This window comes from Streptopelia decaocto (assembly GCF_964273445.1).
Source record: "Streptopelia decaocto genome assembly, chromosome: 6".
NCBI classification, from domain to species: domain Eukaryota; kingdom Metazoa; phylum Chordata; class Aves; order Columbiformes; family Columbidae; genus Streptopelia; species Streptopelia decaocto.
The window spans coordinates 44,268,209-44,292,658 of record NC_138660.1 but is presented as its reverse complement, the minus strand read 5'-3'; the positions used below and the strand labels follow the sequence as shown (position 1 = coordinate 44,292,658).

At 38.9% G+C, this 24,450-nt stretch overlaps 1 protein-coding gene across 1 annotated transcript in view; it reads right to left on the bottom strand.

Annotated features, from left to right (window-relative positions):
• The window catches only part of PDE11A (phosphodiesterase 11A), a gene marked incomplete at its 5' end in the record, with an annotated part of 133,790 nt that extends 109,905 nt beyond the window's left edge, over nt 1-23,885 (bottom strand). The window contains 2 exons of the mRNA XM_082056014.1: nt 6,900-7,058; nt 23,088-23,885. Of these exons, the coding sequence (XP_081912140.1) occupies nt 6,900-7,058; nt 23,088-23,885 (957 nt within the window). The remainder of the gene's footprint in view (nt 1-6,899; nt 7,059-23,087) is intronic.
• Between the last annotated feature and the right edge of the window lie 565 nt (nt 23,886-24,450).

The window sequence follows — 24,450 nt, the reverse complement described above, 5'->3', positions numbered from 1 at the left end:
TATTCTGCTTATTGGGGCCCATTTGCCTCCAGCAGAAGGACACAAGCCAAAACTGATACTTAACTGATGAATTTAAGCTTCATAAAGTCAACTTGGGGATCTGCATTTAATAAGATGTTCTTATCCTAGAAATGGACAGAGGTTTGATGTTTAAAAGCCCATGAAGTCAGCAGAGATTCTTCCATTTAGCTTATTGAGCTTGGAGTCAAATACTACAAGCATTAAACCTAGACTGTCATTTGGCTACAGACATGAGCTCTTAATTGTTCAAGCCTCTCTGCATTAATTATTTAAGAAGATACAAGCACAGGAAATATGGGAAGAGCCAACAGGTTCAGACTCCTGCTGGCAATTGCAGGAAGAATCCAGACATTCCCCAATCTCACCATCATACAAGACAAGAACAAAACTCCAGCCCCATTAAATAAAGGAAAATCTTCACTGAACTGTTCTATAGAGAAACACTTCTTGATGTCAAATCTGACAATGTGTGTGTTTGTTTTATGACAGCACCTAGAGGCCTCAAGCAGGTATCAAGGATTTAGTGCAATGCAAACCATAAACACACAAAGTAGCCCCTGAGCCTAGGAAAAATATACATTTATATTTGGAAAAATAATCCACTAAAATCTCACTGTAAGAGATCTTAAATATGTTTCCATAACTCAGAGATGAAGACATCCAATTCAAATACTAACTGCCAGTCTTAACAGACATATCTCTATCAATACCTCTGTGTTAAGTTTCAAGCACACTTATAGAGTTCTGTAATTAAGCTGAAAGTCTAGATTTCTTTTTAACTTGAAAGCATGACTGAAAATACGCAAGAATGAAGGAAGCCCATTCAAATATTTGTCACTGTAGCCATTTAGTGTTGTTGGTTGCAAATCAGTGGTGTGCAGCTGCATTGATAAACCAAATATTCTAGTGACAAATAGTTTTAAACTCTGCAAGCAAGAGAGCTCAGTTACTGTGATTTACTTTAATTTAGATTTGTGTAGCAAGTACTTTTCAAGAACTGTGCCTAATAGACCATTAGAGTTTTCCCAGACAGTTGTAGTGCTTCAGCACCTTCATCCTTCACATGCCTTTGTTATCTTCTGTCTTCTTTCGGCAAATTTGTCCCTTGCATTGGGATGTAAGTGGCATACAGGCCACATGATACCTTTGAGGGTAATGTCAATTTAAAATAATAGCTTTGAGTCTCACTGCATTGCAGATTTTCAGAGAACCAAGGCAGATGTTAGCAGGAGGTCATCACATACTGCAATATGTGAAACAAATTCATTACCTCATTTATTTCTTACATTCCTTTCTAGGGAACCCATCAAAGTAATTTTCAAGTGACTTTTTTTTAAAGTAAATTCCACACATTCATAAAGCTGAGGTCACCATTTTCAACAACAGTCAGAGATGCTTGTCTGTTCTGGATCACTCCCTTCCCTAGTAGTTTTATTTATAGTTGATTACTTCCCCAAGCTAAAGAAATTGTCCTGACTTGGAAATTGCTACCTGCCAGCATGACTTTATTTCCACGAGTTTTTGCATGATAGGTTTAAATTAGTAGGTATAGCAGAACCCCCACAAATCATTCATCATTATCATAGACCCATACAGAATATCTTTAAGCTTTAACTAATATGGACCAAGAGCAGCATTTCAAATTGGACAATTTAGAACCATAGGGCTGCTATTAAGAATGTAAGAAATAGAAATGTTGGAGCATGAGAGAAGCATATCTTCAAGTGCCTACAAACCAAACATACACCAGCTGAATTCTGGAATCTGTATACATATATATTTCTTAATAAAACTATCTGCAGAGCACAGAACCCAATCCAGTTCTTCCTTCCCACTCCCAGAAGGGATCTCATTCAAACTACTTCTCTTCAGTAACTCAAGCAGGATTTAATTTGAACTGGCTGCCTTGGGTAGTTTCCCCACAGTTGATTCACTTATGCTGGCCAGGAGGACGTCAGAGCCAGAGAGAAGGATGCCAGTTTAAGTGACAGTGGAGCTGCTGCTGCTGTTTTTGTTGAACCTCTGATGGAAGATTAGATTTGTTTTGGCACTGTATCTCAGAAGACGCTAAAGGGCACACAGTAATCTTAACTCCAGACTGCCAAGCTCTTGTTAGGCTGAGTTGCTACCAGTCCTGGAACAAGTATGACTCACCAAAACAGCACAAATACTTAAACGAATCTTCAGTACAGTACTGGAAACACATGCAAGGTGCATAGTTCACTTCAATGGTTTGGATTTTAATCTTCCTACTTTGTGCAGATAAACTGGTGTCTTGTTTTGCAAGATATATGTAAAAGTATACCACCAGCTTATTTTTCCAAGAAGTTACCAATTACACAACATAATGTAATAATAATGGCTGCTATACAAAAGTAATAAGGTATTCTGTTGTTTGTATCAAACTGGAAATCTCCAAAATCAGTCTGTTCAATGGAGCCACTGATGTTGCAGAGACAAGACAGAACATTTTCTCTCGTACCAGTGGCTGTCAAGTCCAGTTTTGCACTTCAGCATTGAATTGGCTGAAACATCCCTTATAGCCAAAGGAAAAAAAATAAATAATGGCAGTGGGGAACAATAATTACGTGTGGAAAATTTGCTTAGACTTGTTGTTAGTGCTGTGTTATTATCACAGTGGTCAGAGATGTAATAGAAAAACCTGAAAATTTGCTGTGAAAAACTTGAAAAAAAAACCTTCAAAATCTAATAGTTCATTTTACATATTGCAAAGTATAAACTTGCTTACAGCTTGGGAGCATTAAAAACTCCTGAAATTGGAAATATTTTGTTTGTTGTTAATTTACCAAAAATAACTAAGAATACATAAAAATTATGGCAGCATCTACTTAATTCTAATTAAAAACATAATTTTTTGTTTCCCCACTGAATTAAGACAGTATTGTCCCCAACTGACATTTCAATATACAATATAGTCTTGCAGCTTTGGAAAAAAACTAACATATTACTTTAATTGCTTAGCACAATACTAAGAGATGATAGACTAGGAAAGCAATCATCCCCCTTTACTCTGTGCTGGTGAGGCCATACCTTGAATATTATGTTCAGTTTTGGGCCCCTCACTACAGAAAAGACATTGAGGTGCTGGAGAGAGTTCAGAGAAGGGCAACAAAGCTGGTGAGGGCTCTGGAGCACAAGTTTTATGAGGAGCAGCTGAGGCTGTTCAGCCTGGAGAAAAGGAGGCTGAGGGGAGACCTTATTGCTGTCTACAACTACCTGAAAGGAGGTTGTAGCATGGAAGGTGTTGGTCTCTTCTCCCAAGTGATAGAACAAGAGGAAATGGCATTAATTTGCACCAGGGGAGGTTGCAATTGGATATTAGGAAAAATTTCCTCATGGAAAGGGTTGTCAGGCATTGGAGCAGGCTGCCCAGGGAAGTGGTTGAGTAACCATCCCTGGAGGTGTTTAAAAGGCATTTAGATGAGGTTCTTAGGGATGTGGTTTAGTTCCAGAGTTAGGTTATGGTTGGACTCAATGATCTTGAGGGTCTCTTCCAACCTAAAGGACTCTATGAAACAAGAGTCAGACTTAAATGATACTGACATTTTCTTTGAGAGGGCTTGGGGAGGAAGAGAAGAAGTAATTAACATTTTCATTTTCTAACCATTTTGAAGTTGCTGATTATTGGAAATTGTAGCATCAACATAAAGCTTAATTTACATATTTTGCCAGCTACTCATTAGGCTTTTCTGCACAAACCACCTCAGTACCTCAATAGATCTTTTATTTTGAAAAAGATTTCCCAGTTTTCACTTGCTGTCTTTCCTTGCAACCACTTCTGCTGATGTTACAATTAAAGAAAACCCCACATACCTGTTTGTTACTTCTGCAAGACGTTCTCCTGGAACAGTGTGCTCTCTTTCTTCCCAGAATTATATCATGGTTTGGAAATAGCAGCACATGCACTGCTAGGCCTCATTTAATCTAAGATCTATTACAGGGTATGATAATGGTTACATTCTAATTTTTCCATAAACTCAATATGTGAGAACCCATTTAACATATTCTTGAAGAGTTCTAACATACAGGCTTATAACAGTGAATGACTAGTAAAAATAATAGAAAGATGACAAATTATGGGCATCTTGATGATTTTATAAAATATTTAACAATTAGTGCATGGAAGCAAATGCCACAACCTCAGTACTAGCATCAAATATTTATATTAATATGTTTATGTAATACACAATTAACATGTACACAGTTTTGCTGGTCAAATGTATGATAATCAAATCCATGATAAAGACCGTATTTTAATGAAAATTCCCTTTACACAGAGTAGTAATAAAAAGAAGCGCAGAAAAAGCCTATTCTGAGAAGGTCTCATTTTGTCTAATTTGTATTTGGCTACCCATTGTAGCATACACTAACAAGATTTGTATTGTATGCTAATATCAATATTCAACAACCAAGACTTTCAAGAATCAAATATAATTCAGAAGCAAACTAGTTGTTACAGAAGTTTAGGTAACTTACAAAGAAACAATTTAAGTACTGGGTCACTTCAGATGTCTGAAAAGGTAGCATCTGAAATTGAGAACTACTTGTTAGTTGTTTAATTCAAACTAAATCACAAAACAATCATTTACACTGACACCTTGCAAAAACATATTAAAAGCTAATTTTTATGGAAAAAAAGTTTATAAGCTCTCTGTAGAAGAAAAAAGTTGTCTTTAATGTGGTACTAGAATAATTGACACTGCCAGAGATTGGACTGTGACTTTCTTCTTTGTTATTCAACGCACATTTAGAAGAAAACATCTAACCAAAAAATGATGCCAGATATACATACACACTGCAATGAGTACTGTTCTTATAATTAATTTTTCTGTTTTATAAAATTACTAATACTGGTGGTGTGAAGAATAACCACAGTTAGTTGACAATTTTTTTTTAAAAGCTCACTCTACAGTACTACATGTATCTGGGGAGCTGAGTCATCTGTATTGTTAGTCTGTCAATCTATAAGCTTTGTTACTGTTGGCCTAATTTAGTCTCCACTCCTTTTTTTTTGTATTTTAAAGACTGTAATCCAAACATGTCTAGTCTTTCAACTGGGATCCAAATGACTAAGTCTTGAAGACAATCTGAAGCTTGAAGCTTAACAAGAAGTTAAAGTAGCTCAAGAGCACATCAGATCACAATATAATGTTGAAACAGATTTAGGAAAAGCACCAAAACCAAACAGTGGTACATGGTAATCAAGCTGCTTTTCACTTGTAAGCAGGTGTTGCTAAGAATAACTGCTAGAAGACCTCCACTTGATAGGAAAGGTGTGCTATGCTAAATAATAAAACTATAATGAAATATTTGCTTATAACTTTTCTGTTGGAAGACACCTGATAACAAATACAAGGTATAAAGATAATCAGTACTCCTTTTTACTCCCTCAACTTCAATGCACCTACTTGTTAATATTTCACTTGGCAAAGATTTTATCACCTGGACTGCAAAAGGTTCCTTCGCATTCTAACATTTCAAAAAGGCAATCAATTTTTAATTACTCCCATTGCACAGTGAACCAGAGTATGATGCTATTAACAGACATAATTAATATAAAGATTCTTATTCTCACCAAACATTTGTTTCCAACTATGAAATGGTTATGCATAATGCTCTAATTGTATTGCTGTAAGTATATAACAAGTAAAAATAATAATGTAAGAGCAACTTCAATAGTATTCAAAAATGCAATTACTATGGTTATGTGGAAGAAGAGTTTGATTTGTGCAATAATTCACAGCCTGTATAAACCACTGTAAGTTTAGCTTTATAATGTATTTTGTTCATGTCAATCTATCTTGATTGTCAAAGTCATCTCCATCTATTGAGATGAAGCAATGAGACAAGATTTTTCCCTTCCAATAGGCATTTGTCAAGACAAAAGGCTTGATAGCTTTTTGTCATAGCACAGACATGTCAACACGTATGTAATACACCAACAATGGCTCTGCATCAAATATTGACTGCTTTTGAATCATCACAAAGAGCTTTTGGGGGCAAAGTCTGCCTCTAACTACAATGCCACAAAAGTTAAATTCAATGCTATTTTAATACACAGAAACATAATTCACTATTACATGCATGAAGGAGACTCCATTTCTCTCTCCTGGGCAGAGAGAGTTGCTGTTCTGTTCCTCCACAGCTTGCTGCCCTCTACCATTCTTTTCCCCAGTCATCTTTTGTCTTCACACACATTTCCTTCCACACTCTGTGATATGTATCTGCCTTCAACTGCACCATTTCTTATCCTCCCCACTTTCTTAAATTGTGGCTCCCTCAAGTCTCCTGCCTTTTAAGCTCAGCTCACTTTACTCTCCAAATTTCATTTCACATATACACCTAGTGTCCCCTCTTTGTCCTTTAGGCATTATGCTGTTCTAAAATATAGCAGACTTGCAAAAGTCGTATATGCATGATCTCCTCTAAAATAAAGTTCTTTTGCATGTGCTACAGGCATTTATCCCACAGAGATCACTAAGAAAAGGTGGTGATTTTTAAAGTTGGCAAGGTTAGGAGTGTCTCTGATAGTCTTCCCCATCATGAACTTATTCTTACCTGTAAGTTCCCAAAATTAAAAAAGTCATCCTATTAAGACCTACTACATGAAAAAGGTTTACATAAGATTTACAGACCATTAAGTTGAAGTTTCAGGCACAAGGTCTCCCATATTTATGGAACAGATACATGTTTTATGTTGAGAAAAACAGAAACGTATATTTTATATTAAGCACTTCTAAAAAAAAACATCATTAACACAAGAGCTGTGCCATTTACTTATTTGGATTAAGTATCTTTAGAAGACTCTGAGTTACAAAAGACATTTTTTAAAACCACAAAAGTAAAGGTAATCTTACTTCTTCATCATCATCTGAAAAAGGGGCACCTCCAGGAGTCTTATTTATTGCTTGGGCAACACCAATAATCTCTCCATCACTGTTCCTTATGGGCATGCACAAGAGTGACTTTGTCTTGTATCCAGTCAGCTTGTCAATCTCATCATTAAAGCGGCGATCCTTCAAAAGAAAACAAGGAAGCATTAACAGGCATGTTGTACATCTAAGCTTTCTACAGGAGACGTACTTTATTTTTGCAATGTCTCATACAGTATTTTCAGTATTACGTTGCTGTTTCTCTGTTATTACCCCATTCTTTATTAGCTGTTTTTCCTCAGTTAAGATATTATGCTTAGAAAAAGTATAACCACTACAAGGTTTAGTATTACATAACTGTATTCCCTGGAGTCCCACATTGATACTTCAATTAGAAAAATGACCTACCTAAAGGATTGCTACCAAGCAGCAGATGTTGTGGTTTGAATGAAACTATAACAAGTTGCAAGGAGTGCTATGTCACTTTAGTTGAGAACACAGTGGAGGAGGGTGAGCCGCACAGGTCTGGTATATACTCATTTCTAGACTATTTCTGTCTAGGAAGTCACCATGTCTACCCCAACATGGAGCAAGGGTGTCCATTAGCTGTGTACAGCATGGACAGCTGCAAAATGTAAAATATGGAGCATATCAGCATGCCACTATATATCCATCTGAAGTCTTCGCCCATTTTTCACAAGCCCATGACAGCTCAATCTGATCAGTGATCAAGCTGTTCTGCTGATCTGTACTTACTCTTTACTGCAGGATACTTGCACCAAACAAGAGAGCTTCTGAATTTTCTTGTGCATCATCAGTTACAGGTTATACACCACCTTCTAACTAGTATGTGAGAAATACCAGCAAGAATCAGTTTCAGACAGAAATGCTATGTAAAGCTGCAACACTTTTTTTGTCAGACACTACATGATTTCACGGAGATTGTCCCACATTACTAACATCCAACTAAATCATTGTACAGCATGCTGGAAATGTGTAGGCAAATACATGGGTAGGCCAAAAGTTCCTAAAATACAGTATGTATCAAACCAGAGTATTTTTTTCATTAATCTGTAGTGCTCCAAGGGGCAAAATTAACACCACAATGCACTAGTGTTGCCAGAGCAGAGCAAGTGAATCTGCACAATAAAAGTTTACCCTTAACCTTTACATGGAAAGTAGCAATTATGTATTCAATAATTTTGCAGGTATGATTTCTTGTGGTTTTGTTTATTTTCAAATTTTGCTGGCAAAGAATTGCATCTAATATCATCAAGTTATTTTTAATTGTTGTTACATAGAATTTTAGGCATTATTATTTAATAATATCCACTTGCATTTCTTTTTTTGAACATGTTAATGCATAATTAACTATGACAATTTTTAGCTATTTTCATTAATGCATGTATAAAATCTCCAAATAATTATTAAGTATGCAGCATAATCCTACTGATCATGCAACTTTTAAAAAGCATGTACTTTAAAAAAAATACAGAACACATGCTGTGAGCATGAAGACTCCTCTTACAATAACATTATGGAAATCTCTTACAACCAAATAAAAATGTTTATAACATATCTTATTGAAGAGTAAAGATACTAACAACAAGATGCTCTTTGAAGTAACAGCAGCAAGTGTTTTGTTATTTTAAAATTTTTCTAAGATAATGAATATGCCTAAGGTTACACATGTTTATTGAGGGACATTCATATGAAATAAGTGCTTGCATCACATTCAAAGAGTAATTTGCTTTTCAACATAAGATACAAATCTGCTACTAAAATTGCTTCATACTTCTCGTCATTCCTGTTCTATGTGGGGTCACAGCCCTGCACATAAAATCTATTTCTATCTCCAAAGCTATTCATGTACTAAAATCTTAGTAGTATAGCACTGCTAATGCCAATACATCAAAAAATTCACTTAAGTTGCATTAGGACAGTTTTTATTTCAGATTTGAAACATACTTCAGGGGTAACTGACAACATTTTACACTAAAGCACTAGAAGTAGCATCAGTGCCTCATGTCTTAGTGAAAACCCAGATGCCTTCATATTTATTACATTCTGAATTTCCTATACTGTAAAAGATTATAAACTACCATCTTCAAAAACATAATTAGTAGTGAAAAAATACACACAAGGTGGTAACACTACATCTTGAGATCAAATTAAATTTGATCACCCTTCAAAAAAAAATAATGCCATCACTTTATAGAACACCGCTACTGAATGACACCCAGCAAAGACTGATCCCTGGTGTTAGTACCACAAACATACACACACATACCACCACTTCACATCTATATTTAATAGACCCTCATGATTTCTCTGTCAAGTAGATGGAGACTTTTTGTCCCCACTCTTGTCTGTTGCACTTTAAATTTTCTAACCCAAATATGATTTATATAGGCTAGTATTCCAATAGAATACAAATGCTTTTTCAAAGTAGTAAAATAAAACCTCATTTCTTTCTAGAAAATTCACTACAAGAACCTCTCTATTTAAAAAAAAAAGCCCCCCCACATACCAGTATAATTCTCAGCATATAGCTTAGCTAAAGACATGACTCAAGGAATAAACTGTTTGGATTTGCAGTTTGTTTAACCTTCTTCTGCAGGATACATGCAGCAAGTTACCTCTGGAGAAAGACTACCATATATACAAACAGAAGAGTTTAAAACATATTTAGTATCTTTTCATATGACTTTCTAGGCTTGCTAAAATAGTAAAAGGAGCTTACAGTACTTTTGATCATTAAACAATCTGAAGCTTTTCTTAAATACATTAATATTTGCAGTATGCAAACAACTAAAACCAAAATTCAAATCTTAGCAGAAAATTACTTTCAATATAGATTGACAAAAACTAAAGGAAACTGGATTAAACATGGGTCATTTATTTACATGGCAGTGTGCAGAAATGGATTCTCTGGAACAGGACAACTCCAACTGCAGATCACAAAGGGACTCAAAGGAGGCTGCAAAGTTCAGAAGAGGTAGCACTAAGAGCATCTTTGTTCATCTTGTCTTCACCAGCTCTCCTATCAGCCAAAGAGGGAATTACTGCTGTTCGCTGGCAGCAGCTCCGTTCCTCCAGGGTGAAGTTAGCATTTATGCTGTGGACAATACTCACAGCCAGTTCTGACTCCCTTAACATAACGGAACTGAACTGTTCTACAAAAATAAGCAAAAGTTTTGTTTTCAAGAGTTCAGACAGTATTGACTGTGAAACAATGTCCATACTTGTCTCAAGTGATTAAAACAATTCATACAGCCCTTAACCTAATAAGAGTTGATTGTGATGAGGAAGAGATAAGGCATTATATGTTTACTAATGCTAAAAACTGACAGATTTTTATCCCCTGGCAAATTTATTTCTATTTTTATTTCCTTGTTGTGAATTGCAGATGCTACAGAAATAGACTTTTTTAGTCACCTAAAGAAAGACATGATTTAGAAATGCTCTGTACTTACTCATCATAAAGATTAAACAAATTCATTTGGCTATTTTATTACATGTTGCAAGTTCACATACCTTTCAAGCACAAGGAATTAATATCAATTGTGGTACTAGTATACAGTTTATAGTGTTCTTCTGCAACAGAATACCAAGCTCTTCATTCTTTATTACACTATTCTCTTTTGTTTTGTTTTAATTCTATAACTTCATTAGGAGCTGTTCTTCCTTAGACCTATTGCTGCCTCTGGAGTGTATTAAACAGTCTTTCCCTCCATAAAGACTAGATTACTAATATGCCATCTTTGATAAGGCTTTGATGAGATTCCCTTGAATCATCTGTGCCTAACAACTTCCTTAGGAGAACCAGAACCCCTGTGATGAATGATTTTTAATAATGGCATCAAGGGTCTAGACCTGCCTGATCTTGTGATCTTTCCACATGCTTCTAAACACTTAGATCAGCTTGCATAGAAGTCAAACTGTTCTGCACTGTAGAGAATCCTGCTTAGAAAGAGATGTTTTTTCTACAATAGAAGAAATAGAAATGCAGTGCAATTACCACACAGTAGGCTTCACCAACAAATAAATTATACATTATTTCCTTAACTGCATCTCGGTAATGTCTGAACTACTATTTTGAATTAGCAATTTTTAGTAAAATACTGGTAATATGCTTTCTGTTACTGAAGAGACAGTCCCTGCTCTACTAATTTTCTTCAACGCAAAACAGAGTACATGGGGAAACACCAAAATGTCACCATGCATCGACTAGTAATATTGCTGTTGATTTACATCTTGTGGGCCTTATAACAGAAATAAACCTTCAGAAGGGAGTTTAACTGAAAAAGGACAGTTGTTGGACAGACCAAAAGCAGGTTGCAATTTGTTTGTCAGGCACAAAAATTAACAAGGTGTATTCATGTTTTTCTGAAAGTTTCTTTTGTTTAGGTAACAAGGTTCACTGTAGCGGGTATTTTAGTCCAATTGTAATTTACAATCTTGAGCATATGTAGTCATTGCCTTTCCAACAGGCCTCAAGATTGATACACAAAGTTTTGTTTGACCTGCACTGGATGGTGGCACACAGCACAGGGGCTTGTGAAGCTGTTTGAGTTGGATAAATATGGCACAGCTGTGAGTGTTAGGAACAGATTTAATGGTGAGCTGTCAGTCCTGTGTTCCTTAATGGATACTATGGAGAACCACAGACACAGGAGGGATTGGTAATCTGGAAAGTGTTTTTAAAGTACAACTCATTCCTGCCATATTGCTTCTCTGTTCAAGTGGACTTTGGAAGTTTGTTTGTACCTCTTGCTGGGACTTCTACACTAGGAGGAAGGAAGTACAGGGCTCCTGGAGCAATCAGCCAGCCTTAGTCCCAGAAGCAGGCCATCCTGAGATGCAACAAAATGCTTTGGTCTTCCTGCCATCTGATATCAGATTATCCACCTACGACAGAGAACTGGGACTACCTTTTTCAGGAGGGTATTACATCTCTGGAGCAGGGACTAAAGGTACAGTAAGCACGGCATTGGGAAATTAATGCATTTAACTGGAAAAATTAGACATTTTTGAGGCTAACCCCAACAAGAACTCTGTAAACATTTTAAATCATCAAGATGTGAAGTGTAACTCTATCCCTAACCTTCTGTGGAAAAGCAGGCAAGAATTTTATTTTGGTAACATTTGGAAAGTGATTAGGAAAGATACAGAGAAGAAAAATCACTATTTCTGGCAACATTAACATAGTTGCATCATGCAATATACACATAAAAAAACTGGATGACTTATATTATGTCCCAAACCTCTTTTATCCCCACACCCCCTTCTTTCATCCCTTATAGTCATAATAGGGTGTATGTCATAGGATCTAGCAGAAAGGTTTCAGTGGTTTTAACAGCATCAATAAAAACCTCAATGCCCAAGTGTGAATCTGTGAAGGCTGAGAAGCTTGTAAAAGATTTTTGTCTACCTCTCCTCACAGGGCAGCAACCTTGAGCAAGGAAGCCTGTTTAGCAGCTGATAACAAAGCTGCTAGGTCAGAGAGAAGTCCTCTGTGAAACTGCAAACACTTAGAGAAATACACTGTATTATCCCACATGTTAGAACAGTCTGCAACATAATAGGGTCCTCATCTGCGCCAGACTTCTGGCTAGAAAGGAGTCTCGATGTTGATGACACCAATTGCAGCACTTGTTTAAGATTCTTTTACAATCAAGACTTCTATTCAGAAGTTAAGGACAGACCAGATACAAGATATTCTTTTGAGAGAGAATTCACCATAATTATAATTGTACTGTAAGTATTTTCATGCAAGAACAGTAAAGAATTACAAGTAAAGTCTTCCACTGATGGTTTAAAACATTACTAAAACCAAACATAGTTGGTTTTATATAATAATATTTCTAGATGCCAGAGACATTCAAAGTATGAAGACCAAGGCACTTTTAATTAGAATTTCAGAACTGCCAACAAGGAACAGTTATTCTGTAGGCTACACTTTACTCTTGTCTCAAGTTATTTATCAATTGTAAATTCTTCTTTGGGGAAATATCACCTTGTAAAATGTGATATTCAATCAAGACAAGACACCACAGAGAACAAGCTCAATTCATCAATCCAAGCACTGATATTTCAGCTGCCTGTGCAGTGACACTGCTATCCTGGTTCTTTGTGGACATCAAATTTAAGAAGTGTCAATAAATGAGAAAAGACAAACATCTTGATGCTTTTATTCTATACAAGACCAGATTAAGGTACACACAGTTTGTTGGGGTTTTTTTTGTTTGTGTGGGTTGTTTTTGTTTTGCTGTTTTGTTTTTTCTAGGGTTCTGGGGGTCATATATTGTTATCAGAATCCCAACTTTCATTAAAAAATTCCCTGTAAATGAGAATTACATTAAAAGTGGGATTTGAAACTAATCTAGAACATAAGGATCAGAAGTGCTAGAGCCTGGAACAGCAGTTGTAAGCAGCATGAATTCTTATCAGTGAACTGATACATTCAAATTTACTTTTCTAGATCATATCATCTAAAACCTAAAAATATTAACCATGCTTACAAGCTCTCACACCATAATATACACATTATCTTGATTTACTTGAGGCTTCAGGCAATTTAAATTGGGTGTAATACTGATAGAAGTGGCAAACAAAAGAAAAATACCTTAAGGATACAACCCTCTTCTCTTTGATATCAAAAGAGAATTGATTATGGATCTGAGGTCACTAAATAACAGTCATTGATTGTGATTAAACCTGAACAGGTACATTTAGAGGAGGACCACACAAAATAATCCATGCTGACCATTAAAAGTCACTATTTCTATCACTTACTCAAAGAACCTACATGTTTCCAATTAAAAAAAAAAAAAACAAACTCAAAATTCTAAGAACATGCACTACTCCACAAAAGGCCACAAAGGGTCCCTGAAACTCCCCATGAAACAAGCAAAACAAGTATTTTGTACTTGTTTTGTCTTACTTCAATCTACATTTCTTCTTTCCTTAAGACATTTGAAGTAACAGAATAGGTTAGAAATTAAAACAGTTTTAACTTCTGAGCAAACTTTCACCAACTGCATTTCAGTGTTGATTTTAAGTAGGTGGTTCATACATTGTTAGAAAAAGTACAGATGTGTGTGGGTTTTTTGTTTGTTTTTAAACATAGGGTAGCTCTTTTAACCTTGAAAGAAAATATATACTTTTCTATCCTTATCAAAGCTAGTTCAATTTATGTGAGTATTATTTGCATGATCTATAACAGAAAAAGTATAATCCTAAACCAAGTTAGCTAAGAGTCAAATAACATAATGGAGGATAAAACCTGCCTGGACACTGTTTTCCTTCTCCAAAGTCTAAGGAGAAAGTGTTTAGTGAAATAGACTGAGTGACTTGGACAAAGCCACCAGCCACAAGGAAAAGCCATTTCTGAATTTTATTATTTGAAAATACTGCTTTTTAATCAAACAGAACAGAACACTACAAGAGGCTTTCAATTAACAGGCCCAGCCTACTATATTGGGCAGTTTACTGCATAGTGGTTTTTTCCTTGGGAAGGGCTCAAGAAAAAAAGAAAACTTGCAGCAAAAATTCTTTCACTATACTGTAGTTAAAATATTGATTGAGTCAGCCAAGTTGTATGAAACAATAGTAATAAAAGTAGTATGTTTGACAGCATTGTTAACCCAAGTATTACTGTACTACCAAACTGCATGCTGCACGGATAGGCAAACTTGATTAATGTACTTTTGATTGACTTTATAGGAAGCCATACTGCAGGAGCCACTACATTTACAGAAGAAATTTAAGCTAGAAGAGACCTATTCAATTTCTTAATCATACTTCCTATGAGTATAGAATACAAAAACTTTTATAGAAAACAGAAAGAGCAATGCAAAAAGACAGCAAGTTGCCTAGATTCAAAGCATAACATTAAAAAAATCTAAATACAAATTAAAAAATTAAGGCATCCAGTCTGTTCCAGATACTCTTCTCTAAAAATCACATATGGTATAAATTACACTGTGCATAAACAAGAAGCAGGAATCAAGTACTAAACCACTACAGCAGAGATAGGAAAAAACCTTGCAGAGAAGAAGCCTGCACACAAAAACTAATACAGCAATCTCTGAAGAGGTTGCTGCAGCTATTGCTGTCATCTCCCCCCAGATCCCTAAAGCCCCAGAGACAAATGCAGCATGAGAACTAACTAGTACCATTCGCCAGCATTTCAAACCTAATTCTCCCAAGTAAATAAGCACACAGTCCAGTTATGACTATTTATAGAGCAACAGCAATATTTCTTATAAGATAAAACAAATAAAGCAGATAAGAATGTGTAAGACAGCTTAGCAAACTCTATTTTTTCACTCCCAAAACAATTATTAAAAAAGTAGAGAACATTGAGCCTCAAAAAGTATTGATCTCCAGATTTAAAACAAACAAACAAAAAAGCTTACTTTGAAAAAAAAACCCAAAGAGAAGTGTTCATTTGCAATGATGCAATACTAGAGGTGGTTCTTTATGGTGTGGGTTTTGTTTTCTGTTGTTTGGTTTTCTGTTTGTGTGTTTTTTTGTTTTGTGGGTTTTGTTTTTTAATGTCAGTAGTTTGGGACTTTTTATTGGTGGGACTGTATTTTATCATTTATGTCCTTTTCTGACCACTGTTTCATTTATTAGATAGACAATGGACATAAGTAACAATGCATGTTGGCTATTTATGACTGGCACAAAACTAATAGGGAAAAAAATAGTACAGATTCACTTCCCTAGACAGGAATAAATAACTTTGTAAGCACTAGCAAGTTTGCAGACATGACTGCCAAGCTAATAAACATAATTACATTTCATGCCTCATAGCCAGAGCTGATCAACAGCAGGGATCAGGAAATATTTCTCTGTAGCACATTACCCAGATCCATCACATAAGGTTTTTGTTTTCTTCCCTCAAAACAAACTCCTGTTAGATCACCAATAGCACAACAGTAAATCAAGTTGTGGTCCCACCTATGGTAGCTTCTGTGCACTTCTGCTCTGCCCATATCATTAAAGAAAGAAAAGCTTACAAAGAAAAATATTTTTCCTCCTATTTTAAATATTTAGAGATCACTTCACCACTGTTTACTCCATCAGTGGCTCACTGTGGCCTTCTGTACCTGACCTGACTGACACCCCTCTGAGAACCAACAACAACCATGTCCGCATGCCCATTTCATTCCAACCTTGCATTGAGCCAGGTGCTAGTGCTGGTCTCCTAAATATTAATGATTACTTATATATAATATAATATAAAGCCACTCACAGGGTGGCTTCAAAAAAACTGGTACTCCTCTGAACAAAGAAACCAGCAAGACTCCAGCATGTTTCAACAGACATCTGTGCATGTGTTCACAGCTGCAGGTAATTCCTCAGGTGAGCAACACATGGCTTTAAGTATTACAGAGGCAGTATAATAAGATTCTTGAATAATAAATTGAGAAGATCTTACTCTGACAAAGCAGTAGTGTTATTAACTAAGCCACGTTCATTTTTAAATGTGCATTGTAAAGACATTAAGCTCAGACTGCACATGGTTGCTGCTACCCTGTTAACACGCAGCTCTGGTGAGCCATTAGCTTCAGTTGTTTGTATTTCATAGTTCGTCAATAGGGTTGTTTTACAGAAGTAAAACCAAATTAACTTGCATAATGATCTATGTGTGCTTGTTTATTAATTTCGTTATTCTACAGAATAACTACACAACAGCATACAACTGTAAATAAACAAAATGAAGCATCCATTTGTTTCCAAAAATTGAAAATCAATCAAAGAGAACAGCAAAATCCATTACCAAGCAAAACTACAGCTTTACTCAGTCTTGCCCTTGTAACAGGCTTTCAGCTAAAATCTGAAAGCCCCAGTTCTTCAGTACTTTCTCAGTCACTGACCTGCTCTAATCATATATATATATATATATATATGTATATTTTCTTCTCACAAGGAAGTTAAAGGCCACAGAGGCACCAGTTTCACAAGGAAGTTTCATAAGTGTCTAGGGAGAAAAAAGATGAGTAACTGTTTTCTTCACACAGATAAACTGAGCAAGCAATAAACTAGTTAAAATTCATGAGCTTGACAGAAGATGAGCTTGCAGGGGGGCAGGAAAAACACCCCAGGTCTCCAAAAGGCTTCTCCTGCTCAAGTCAGCTGCAGGGGCAGAGCTAGGGGGTCAGGCCTTACAGCCACCTCTTTTTGAGAAAGCAAATGTGCCAGTCTACTGAGCACTTGCTGGCTCACTTTTTCAGTTGCCTTACAGAGCTAGATTTTTATTGTTAGTACTTAAAAAAAAAATAAAAATTATACAACAAAATTACTAACCTGTTAATGCTTTGAAGTCCTCCATACTCACATTTGCCTGGGAGCCTACAGCCATGCTGAGCACCCCCTTATACCAGCACTGTAACAAAGCAGCACAACATCCTTCAGTGCTGATTTAAAGTGTGGAAGCCCCATAAAATGGCTGATAATTACCCAACAGATCCAGTGAGAAACAGAGACAACTCATTACACATGGGTATGGGCAGACTCCTCCCCTCAGCCCCCAAGCCCTTCATCAGCCCACTGCTCCTACTTCAAGAACGTGTGTCAAACAAGTCCCACCTGGGCACCATGTGCACAGCCACCACCAGCCCAGCTGCTCTTCATTTCAAAGTGATGAGTCAGACACTGCAGGCTCATCTGGGGCAGCAAACAGGTGTTGTACAGCCATGGAGGATCGGCCACTGCCCACCCGGACAATGGGGTAACCTTGCCTACCCCACACAAGGATGGAGAGGAGTGTGTGTTCCTTCACAATACCTGTGGCATACAGTGTTGTGCAGCCCTGTCTGTCCTGGTGATCCACTTGAGCCTAGACACACAAAGCTGCATGTGAGCCCTCAAGTGGCTTTGGACATGCGCCCTTCTGCATAGCCCTGGCATCCACCAGGAGCTCCTGCCCCTGGTGGACATCTCCAAGGTGAAAACAGTGATGCTGTGACCCAGGGAGGCCTTAAGACATTTTACATGTCAATCAGAAAGGGTTCCATGAGAAGATTTATGCAGAAAGGGAGGTGACAGGAGGTAAGGAGACCTTCTCAGCTGCTGCCCCAAGGGCTCTGCTGTGGAGATGCCAGTAGGGTGCTGCCTCCTGTGGGGACAGCCCTCTGTCCTGGGCCAGCATTGCTGTGACAAGAAGGGTGTGTTTGCTTCTGCTGGGCAGCAGATTCAGGGACAATTACAACATTCCTTCACCAATTTACTGACTTGTACTTGCGGTTTCAAGTTTTCCTAAATTTTGCAAGATGGGCTGGAGCATCCTTTTGCGGGAAGTGCACTAGAGCAGTTTAGTTCTTTACTGTTGCAATTATCTCCTGCATTCCCCATGATACTTCCTAGTCATGTTTAATGCACAGCAAAAAATGTTTTAATTCATTTTTTTCTGCATTACATGAAATTTTTCAAAATTATTGTTGATTCTGCTTGCCAGGTTTTATGTTCTCTGCTCTCTAAAGAGCAACCTCTGTCGTTGTTAAGAAACAGCACTGAAATAAATATGGCCATTGGTGCCAGCTGCTCAAGCACTGCTGGATGAAACAGCACCTAAGTGCTTCCCATTTGTAGAACTAAACTTCCCAGGACCAGGGGTTTTAATAGTTTAACTGCTCTTTAAAATTGAAAGAGACACACTGTTAATATTGATGCTAACAAACAGCTATGCTGTGTGATGAAACGTGGCTCCCACCTGTTAGTGACTTTCTCTACCAAGAGCCTGTCCCCCACAGGGGCTCCAGGCTGTCAGCTGTGCACCCACCAGCAGCGACCCTGTATAGCTGCCCTGGCACAGCAGGGGATAATGAACCCTCACAGCTCACTCGGGGGAGCTGACAAAAATCTATGCCTGTACCTGAGTGCTTAAGGATGTTTAAAACTCACTGTGAAGGGTTGTGTGTGCACTAGTTGCATTACACTTGGCCTAAACTCGAAAGAGGCAAGAGGACAGTCCAGAACAAAGAGAGCTCAATTTGTCTTCTGTTTTGCTTGATTTTCAGTTCCAGTAATATGGTTAAATTTTCTTTTTAAGGACTTGAGCTGTACTCAAAGATCTTTTCTGATCATCTTTTTTGGCACTCTCTCTAACTTATAAAACCACGTCTTAGCATGACTCCATTTAGTATTTCTCCTCTCTTTGCTCCTCATTTTATTAAACAATCCATCTGGTAAGCCATTTTTTCTTCCGTCTTTTAAAGATACTTTTAAAATTGCAAATGTAACATAAAGTGTACAGAACCTTTTTTTTTCAGCTGACACTGGCAAATGGCAGAAGATATTTTTCACTGCCTTCTGATGTATGCTTACTATTCTAACAAGTAAGACTTTTTTTTCACTAGTTAAAAGGAGTTGGGATGCCCTTAAATTATCCCCCAACTTTTGCACAGCTAAAGGTACAACAATAAGCAAGCTTGTGATTTATATTATTTAAATACTGCTCTAAAAGGTGGTACAAAATTGAAGTGATCAATAATTTCAGCTAAACATCATAGACAACCTTGAGAAGAAGGGATGACATGAAAAAATCCATAGCTTTAAATAGGAAAAAGCCATAAATTTTTAAACAACACCTAAGAACTGCATATAAAGGTTTAATGGCCTCTGCCTGTGTTCTTACAATACGCTTAATAATCTTTATACATGAATGCAAAAGCTACATCTATGATCTGTTAAAAGGAGCATCAAAGGACATTTAGATCCCAAATTTCTTTGCCAGCATGATGAGAATCTTCCAACATGCGTGCTGAAGATATAGTGCATTATTCATATAAGAATAAGGAGTCAGAAATGCTTCCCAAAATTAACATGGGAAGACCCAAGACCTTATTTTAAAACCTAAACTGACTAGGAGTTTGATTTACATGCCAACTGGATTACTTCCAGAAGAAAGTTTTAGACTGGTTTCAAAATGCAAAGAAAGTCTCCAACTCAAATCTTCTGTAGTGCTAACTCTTACAGATCGGATCATATATTTTGCAAACTGTTATAATTATAACCTCACTTTCATTGCCTGATGTGGTAATGTAATAAATAGAACTTCTAACATCATGAATGAAATTCTGCAACTTTTCAATCAGTCATGTAACATTCACCTAAACTTTCCCCAAAACTAAGTATTTGTCAAATTCTCTGATGCTGTGAACCTCCAAGAAGTTTGTTCAGTCACTTTTGAACTTCATAAATCAAATTACCATGAGATGTTATATATTGTGTGATATTAAAATAATACATGATATTAAGTCCAAATCTTGTATCTAAGTATGCTTATTGAATTAAGAAAGATTGTTTACATGAACAGGTTTCGAAAGTCAGATTCAACAACAGCAATAATCAACTGGATCAGAGAAAAGCCTCAGACTATTATTTGATTTCATTTTTTAGTATTTTTTTTCTCTTTAGAAAAAGAAATGTGTAATTGAAATCTTATACTATCTCTGAAAATGACACTAAAAGTCATATTTCCTAAACTAATCAGTCTGTGTATGGGCAGAGGAGACTGCTTACGTAAAGCACATTACACGACATGACAGGATTGAAATGCAGTGTTGATTGCACTGAAGTCCCATTAATGTCAGCAGCAGCTGACAATACAAGCAGGCAACCCAATTTGTACTTGACAGTAGAATTCCGACTGGTATTTGATCAGGCTCTGAAAAAATAAAGATGATTAGATGACAATAAAATAAATTTCCCAATACTCTAAAGTAGCTAAGTGATGATATAGCAGTATCTTACCCCTTTTTTTAAAAGTTTGTTAATTTGAAAAACAAGCAAAAAAACTTCAAATTAATCAAGAGGTCTTCCTCTGACCTAATACGAGGCCTTATCCTAACGAATTGTTCTATTCAACGGACAAAATGGTGCTGTGCTATCCCCATTTCTCTCAAACTCCGTCTGTCAGCCTGACAAAGTTTCCTGTTGGTGCTTTTTTTTTCCTGACAGTTGATTAAACATTTCCATCATGAGTGGCAAAGCTGTCAAAAATCATATCATCATATTTATTAATTTTTAAAGTGCTGTATTGTGAGCACTACAATGATCTGAAATGGAACAGCTGTCACTTCTTTAGGCACATGTACCTGTGCTTCTATAGGGCTCTTTATACTATTAAATTAGAAAAGTCTCCTTTTAATGATGCATGATGGATATATATGTGCCAAGTAAGAGAAGATAAACCATACTAACTTCAAAACATAACAGAAAGCAGATCCCACATTATATTTTCAAGCAATTTTTTCATTAAATTTGCAAAGTCTAAAGTTTCTTTTGCACTAATCAGAATTAACTCCACTAAAAGCAGGGGCATCACAATTGATATAATTACAGGATGAGCTTGGCCTAGAACTTTCCCTTCTACCTTAACTAATTTACTTAAGGCTTAAATATACAATTAATTGTGTTCTTTATAATATTTAAATTGATTTTTAATAGAAGCGAGACAAAAGTATAATATAAATAGTACCAGGAATGGTAACTGGATTGATTGTTTTTCACTTTTCTCTGCAAATGAAACAGACAATAAACTGTTCAAAGTAGCTGAGCCTTTTCACAGAGAAATGGACACAAAGTGAACAAACACTGAAGAAAAAATAGTACAGTCCCCTACGACTAGAAAATACTCTGCCTTTCCAGTGGTATTCTCCAAAAAAAGGTTGCTGGAGCTATCCAGAGTTGAAAGGAGAGATCGAGTTCTTTCACTCAGATATCCTTAATCTGTTCAGCCACTTAAGACTATTGAGAACATCTTCTGCTTGATCCCCAGCAGCAGCTATTTTGGCACAGTGCAGTTTTAGAAGTTAGAGTATTTTTAAAAATAGGTGGGGTAAGAGAAAGTGTATAGTGGGGAAAAAGAAAAATAAAGGAAGAAATCAAGCTTAGAGTTTTTCAAAAGGGATCCAACATTCAGTCATTTTAGTCTGAATATTACAGCATTTTTACCACACTTTGTTCTTTCCCTTTAAACTCTGGGGGTTGGGAACCTTTGTCACTCTGGATCTGTGAGGTGCCTAGTATTTTTCACTGTTTGACAAATAAATAAATATTCAGGCCAAAATACATTTACCCTGGCTCTTCTGTATTTCAAACAAACAACAAAAATCTTATTTTTCAAGTTTCTTCCTTGTATGGTTTACTATAAAGCATCATCATTTTCAATGCTTATTGTTTTTGTTATTACTGTAGAGCAATTTTAGATATTGAGCAATGGTTATTACTAAAATTCTTAAAGATATACCTCTCCCACCTCTCCAAGATCCTAATTTAGAAAATCTGCCACTCTGTGGTTCTTAATTTTCTCAAGAACCTCAAATTGCTGATAGTTTCTCACACTAATAAACACTAGAAATAGCCCCTAGGACTGAGAGACAGAAATTTCAAGCTAGTAAACCGAATGCACTCTTCTGCATCAACACACACAGGTGAAGGCATGCCTAACCCTGCTGAAGTCAAAGGGAATTTTTGCCTTGAAGACAGGACTACATTTCCACAATTCACACTGAAGCCTCTATAAAAATAAAAGGTGGAGAAAACCCTTGTAGAAAAATAACAGGACTGGTTATATCACTCCTAGGAATAGGTTTGAAAACACATGCCATGTGGGCTGACTGGGCATATGCAAAGGTGAAAATATATGCTCTTTTGAAAGCAACGAGGTTATTTCAGCAGCAAGCAGGCAGGGAACATTAAGTGAGACAGACATTTAAGAATATTATCATTGGGACTGTCACGAGCATTTTTTTTACGTTTTCTTCGTCCGATTCCAAAATACGTTTTAAAAACCCAGGAAGCCGCCTACTGCTCCTGAAAAACCCAGACGCACTGCTGTACCGATTTTACGGCCACTTTAGCCCCGTTGGCCACCCAGGAGAGGCTTTCCCTCCCGCCTTCACAGGAGTCCCCTCGCGTCCCGCCAACAGTTGCCCCGAGCACAGCAGCGGCCGCTACGTGCAACCCCCGGAGCCCCGACGGTGGCAGCGCCGTCGCCCGGGCAGGGACAGCCGGGGGAGGCAGGGCGGCGGGGAGGGACGCCCTGCAGGGAGGCAGGGCCGGGCGGCGCTAGGGCTCCTCGGCAGGCGCCTCCGCCGCCGCGGTCCGGGAGGGAGCCTGGGGCAGCGAAGCGCCGGGAGCCTGCCCGGCTCCTACCTGGTAGGCGTCGGGGATGTTGACCGTCTCGCCGTGTTCCGCCACGTAGCCGATGATGCCCTTGCCCCAGGGCACCTGCACCTCGTTGCTGTTCTCGGTGGACCCGCAAGGCAGCAGCGGGGTGCCGGCGTGCACGTCGAAGAACTTGGAGACCAAGCTCTTTTTGCCGGCGGCGGCCCCCTCCACGAGAAAGAGGGAGCCCCGGTCGGCGTCCACCATGAGACAGACGAAGATAAGGATCTTGTAGCTGAGGCTGGTGAGGTCCAGATCGTTGGAAATGTCCTTGACCAGCTCCAGGAAGAACTGGCGCTCGTTGTGCTCCTTGAGGTAGCGCTTGTAGTCCAGGGCGGTGGGGGGGTACTGGGGCAGGCTGACGCGGGATTCCAGGAGGGCGCTGAGGATGTGAGCGGTGGTGGGGGGCAAGGAGCTGGCCTTCCGCAGCAGCGCCCGCCGCCGCACGCTGCTCAGCGGCTCCTGCGCCCGGGCGTGCACATGCTCGTCGTAGGTGAGGTTGACGTGGATGGCCTTGGAGCGGGCGAAGCTCTTCCGCAGCTCTTTCTGGGAGGCTCGCCGCTGCAGCCCCCCGCCGCCGGGGCCGCCGGGGCCGCCCGCGCTGCCCCAGGCGCTGCCGGGGCCGCCGCTGCTCCGGCGCTCCTCCGACGGGCCGGCGGCGGGGGCGGCAGGCGCTTTAGGAAGCGAGTTCTTCCTCTTCAGCCACTTCTCCACCAGCTCCGGGTGCCTCTCTAGGAAACTTTCCACCGCCGCCACGTCGAGGCCGGAGTCAGTGGCGTCCGCCATGGTGCTGACGGCGGGGGTGGCTCAGGCCCCGGGAGCCCCTGCGGGGGCCATGCCCCGCCGCCACCACGTGCTGTCGCTGCCCCGACGGCCGCCCCGGGGCACAGGGGCCCGCCGGCTGCCCTGGCGAGGGGCCGCTCGTGCCCCTATCCCGGGCACCTCCTCGGGGGCGCGCCTTCTGCTCACCCTCTGCTTCCCCCGCGACCTCCTTTTCCTGCCCACCACTCTTTATTATTATTAGTAGTATTATTCGTATTATTCTAGGTGTTTTTCTGCTTCCCGGCTCTCAGCCTTTCTCTGGCTCTGGCCCGGCTCCCCGGCTGTGGGCCGGCTCTCCCGGTGAGCCAAACAGGCGCTGCCGCCGCGCCTCTGGAGATGCTCCGGGAGCGCTCGGGCAAACCCCTTCTGCCAAGTGCTGTCAGTGCTGGCGGCGGCTCCTGCGTAACCCAGCCGGTGGACCACTGAGGAGGGAGGGGAGGGCGGGGGGAGGACGCGTGAGCCGAGCGGGGGGGCAGGCGGGGAGGAGGGAGGGCTGGCAAGCCGCGCCGCGGGGGGAGGCACCGCCGCC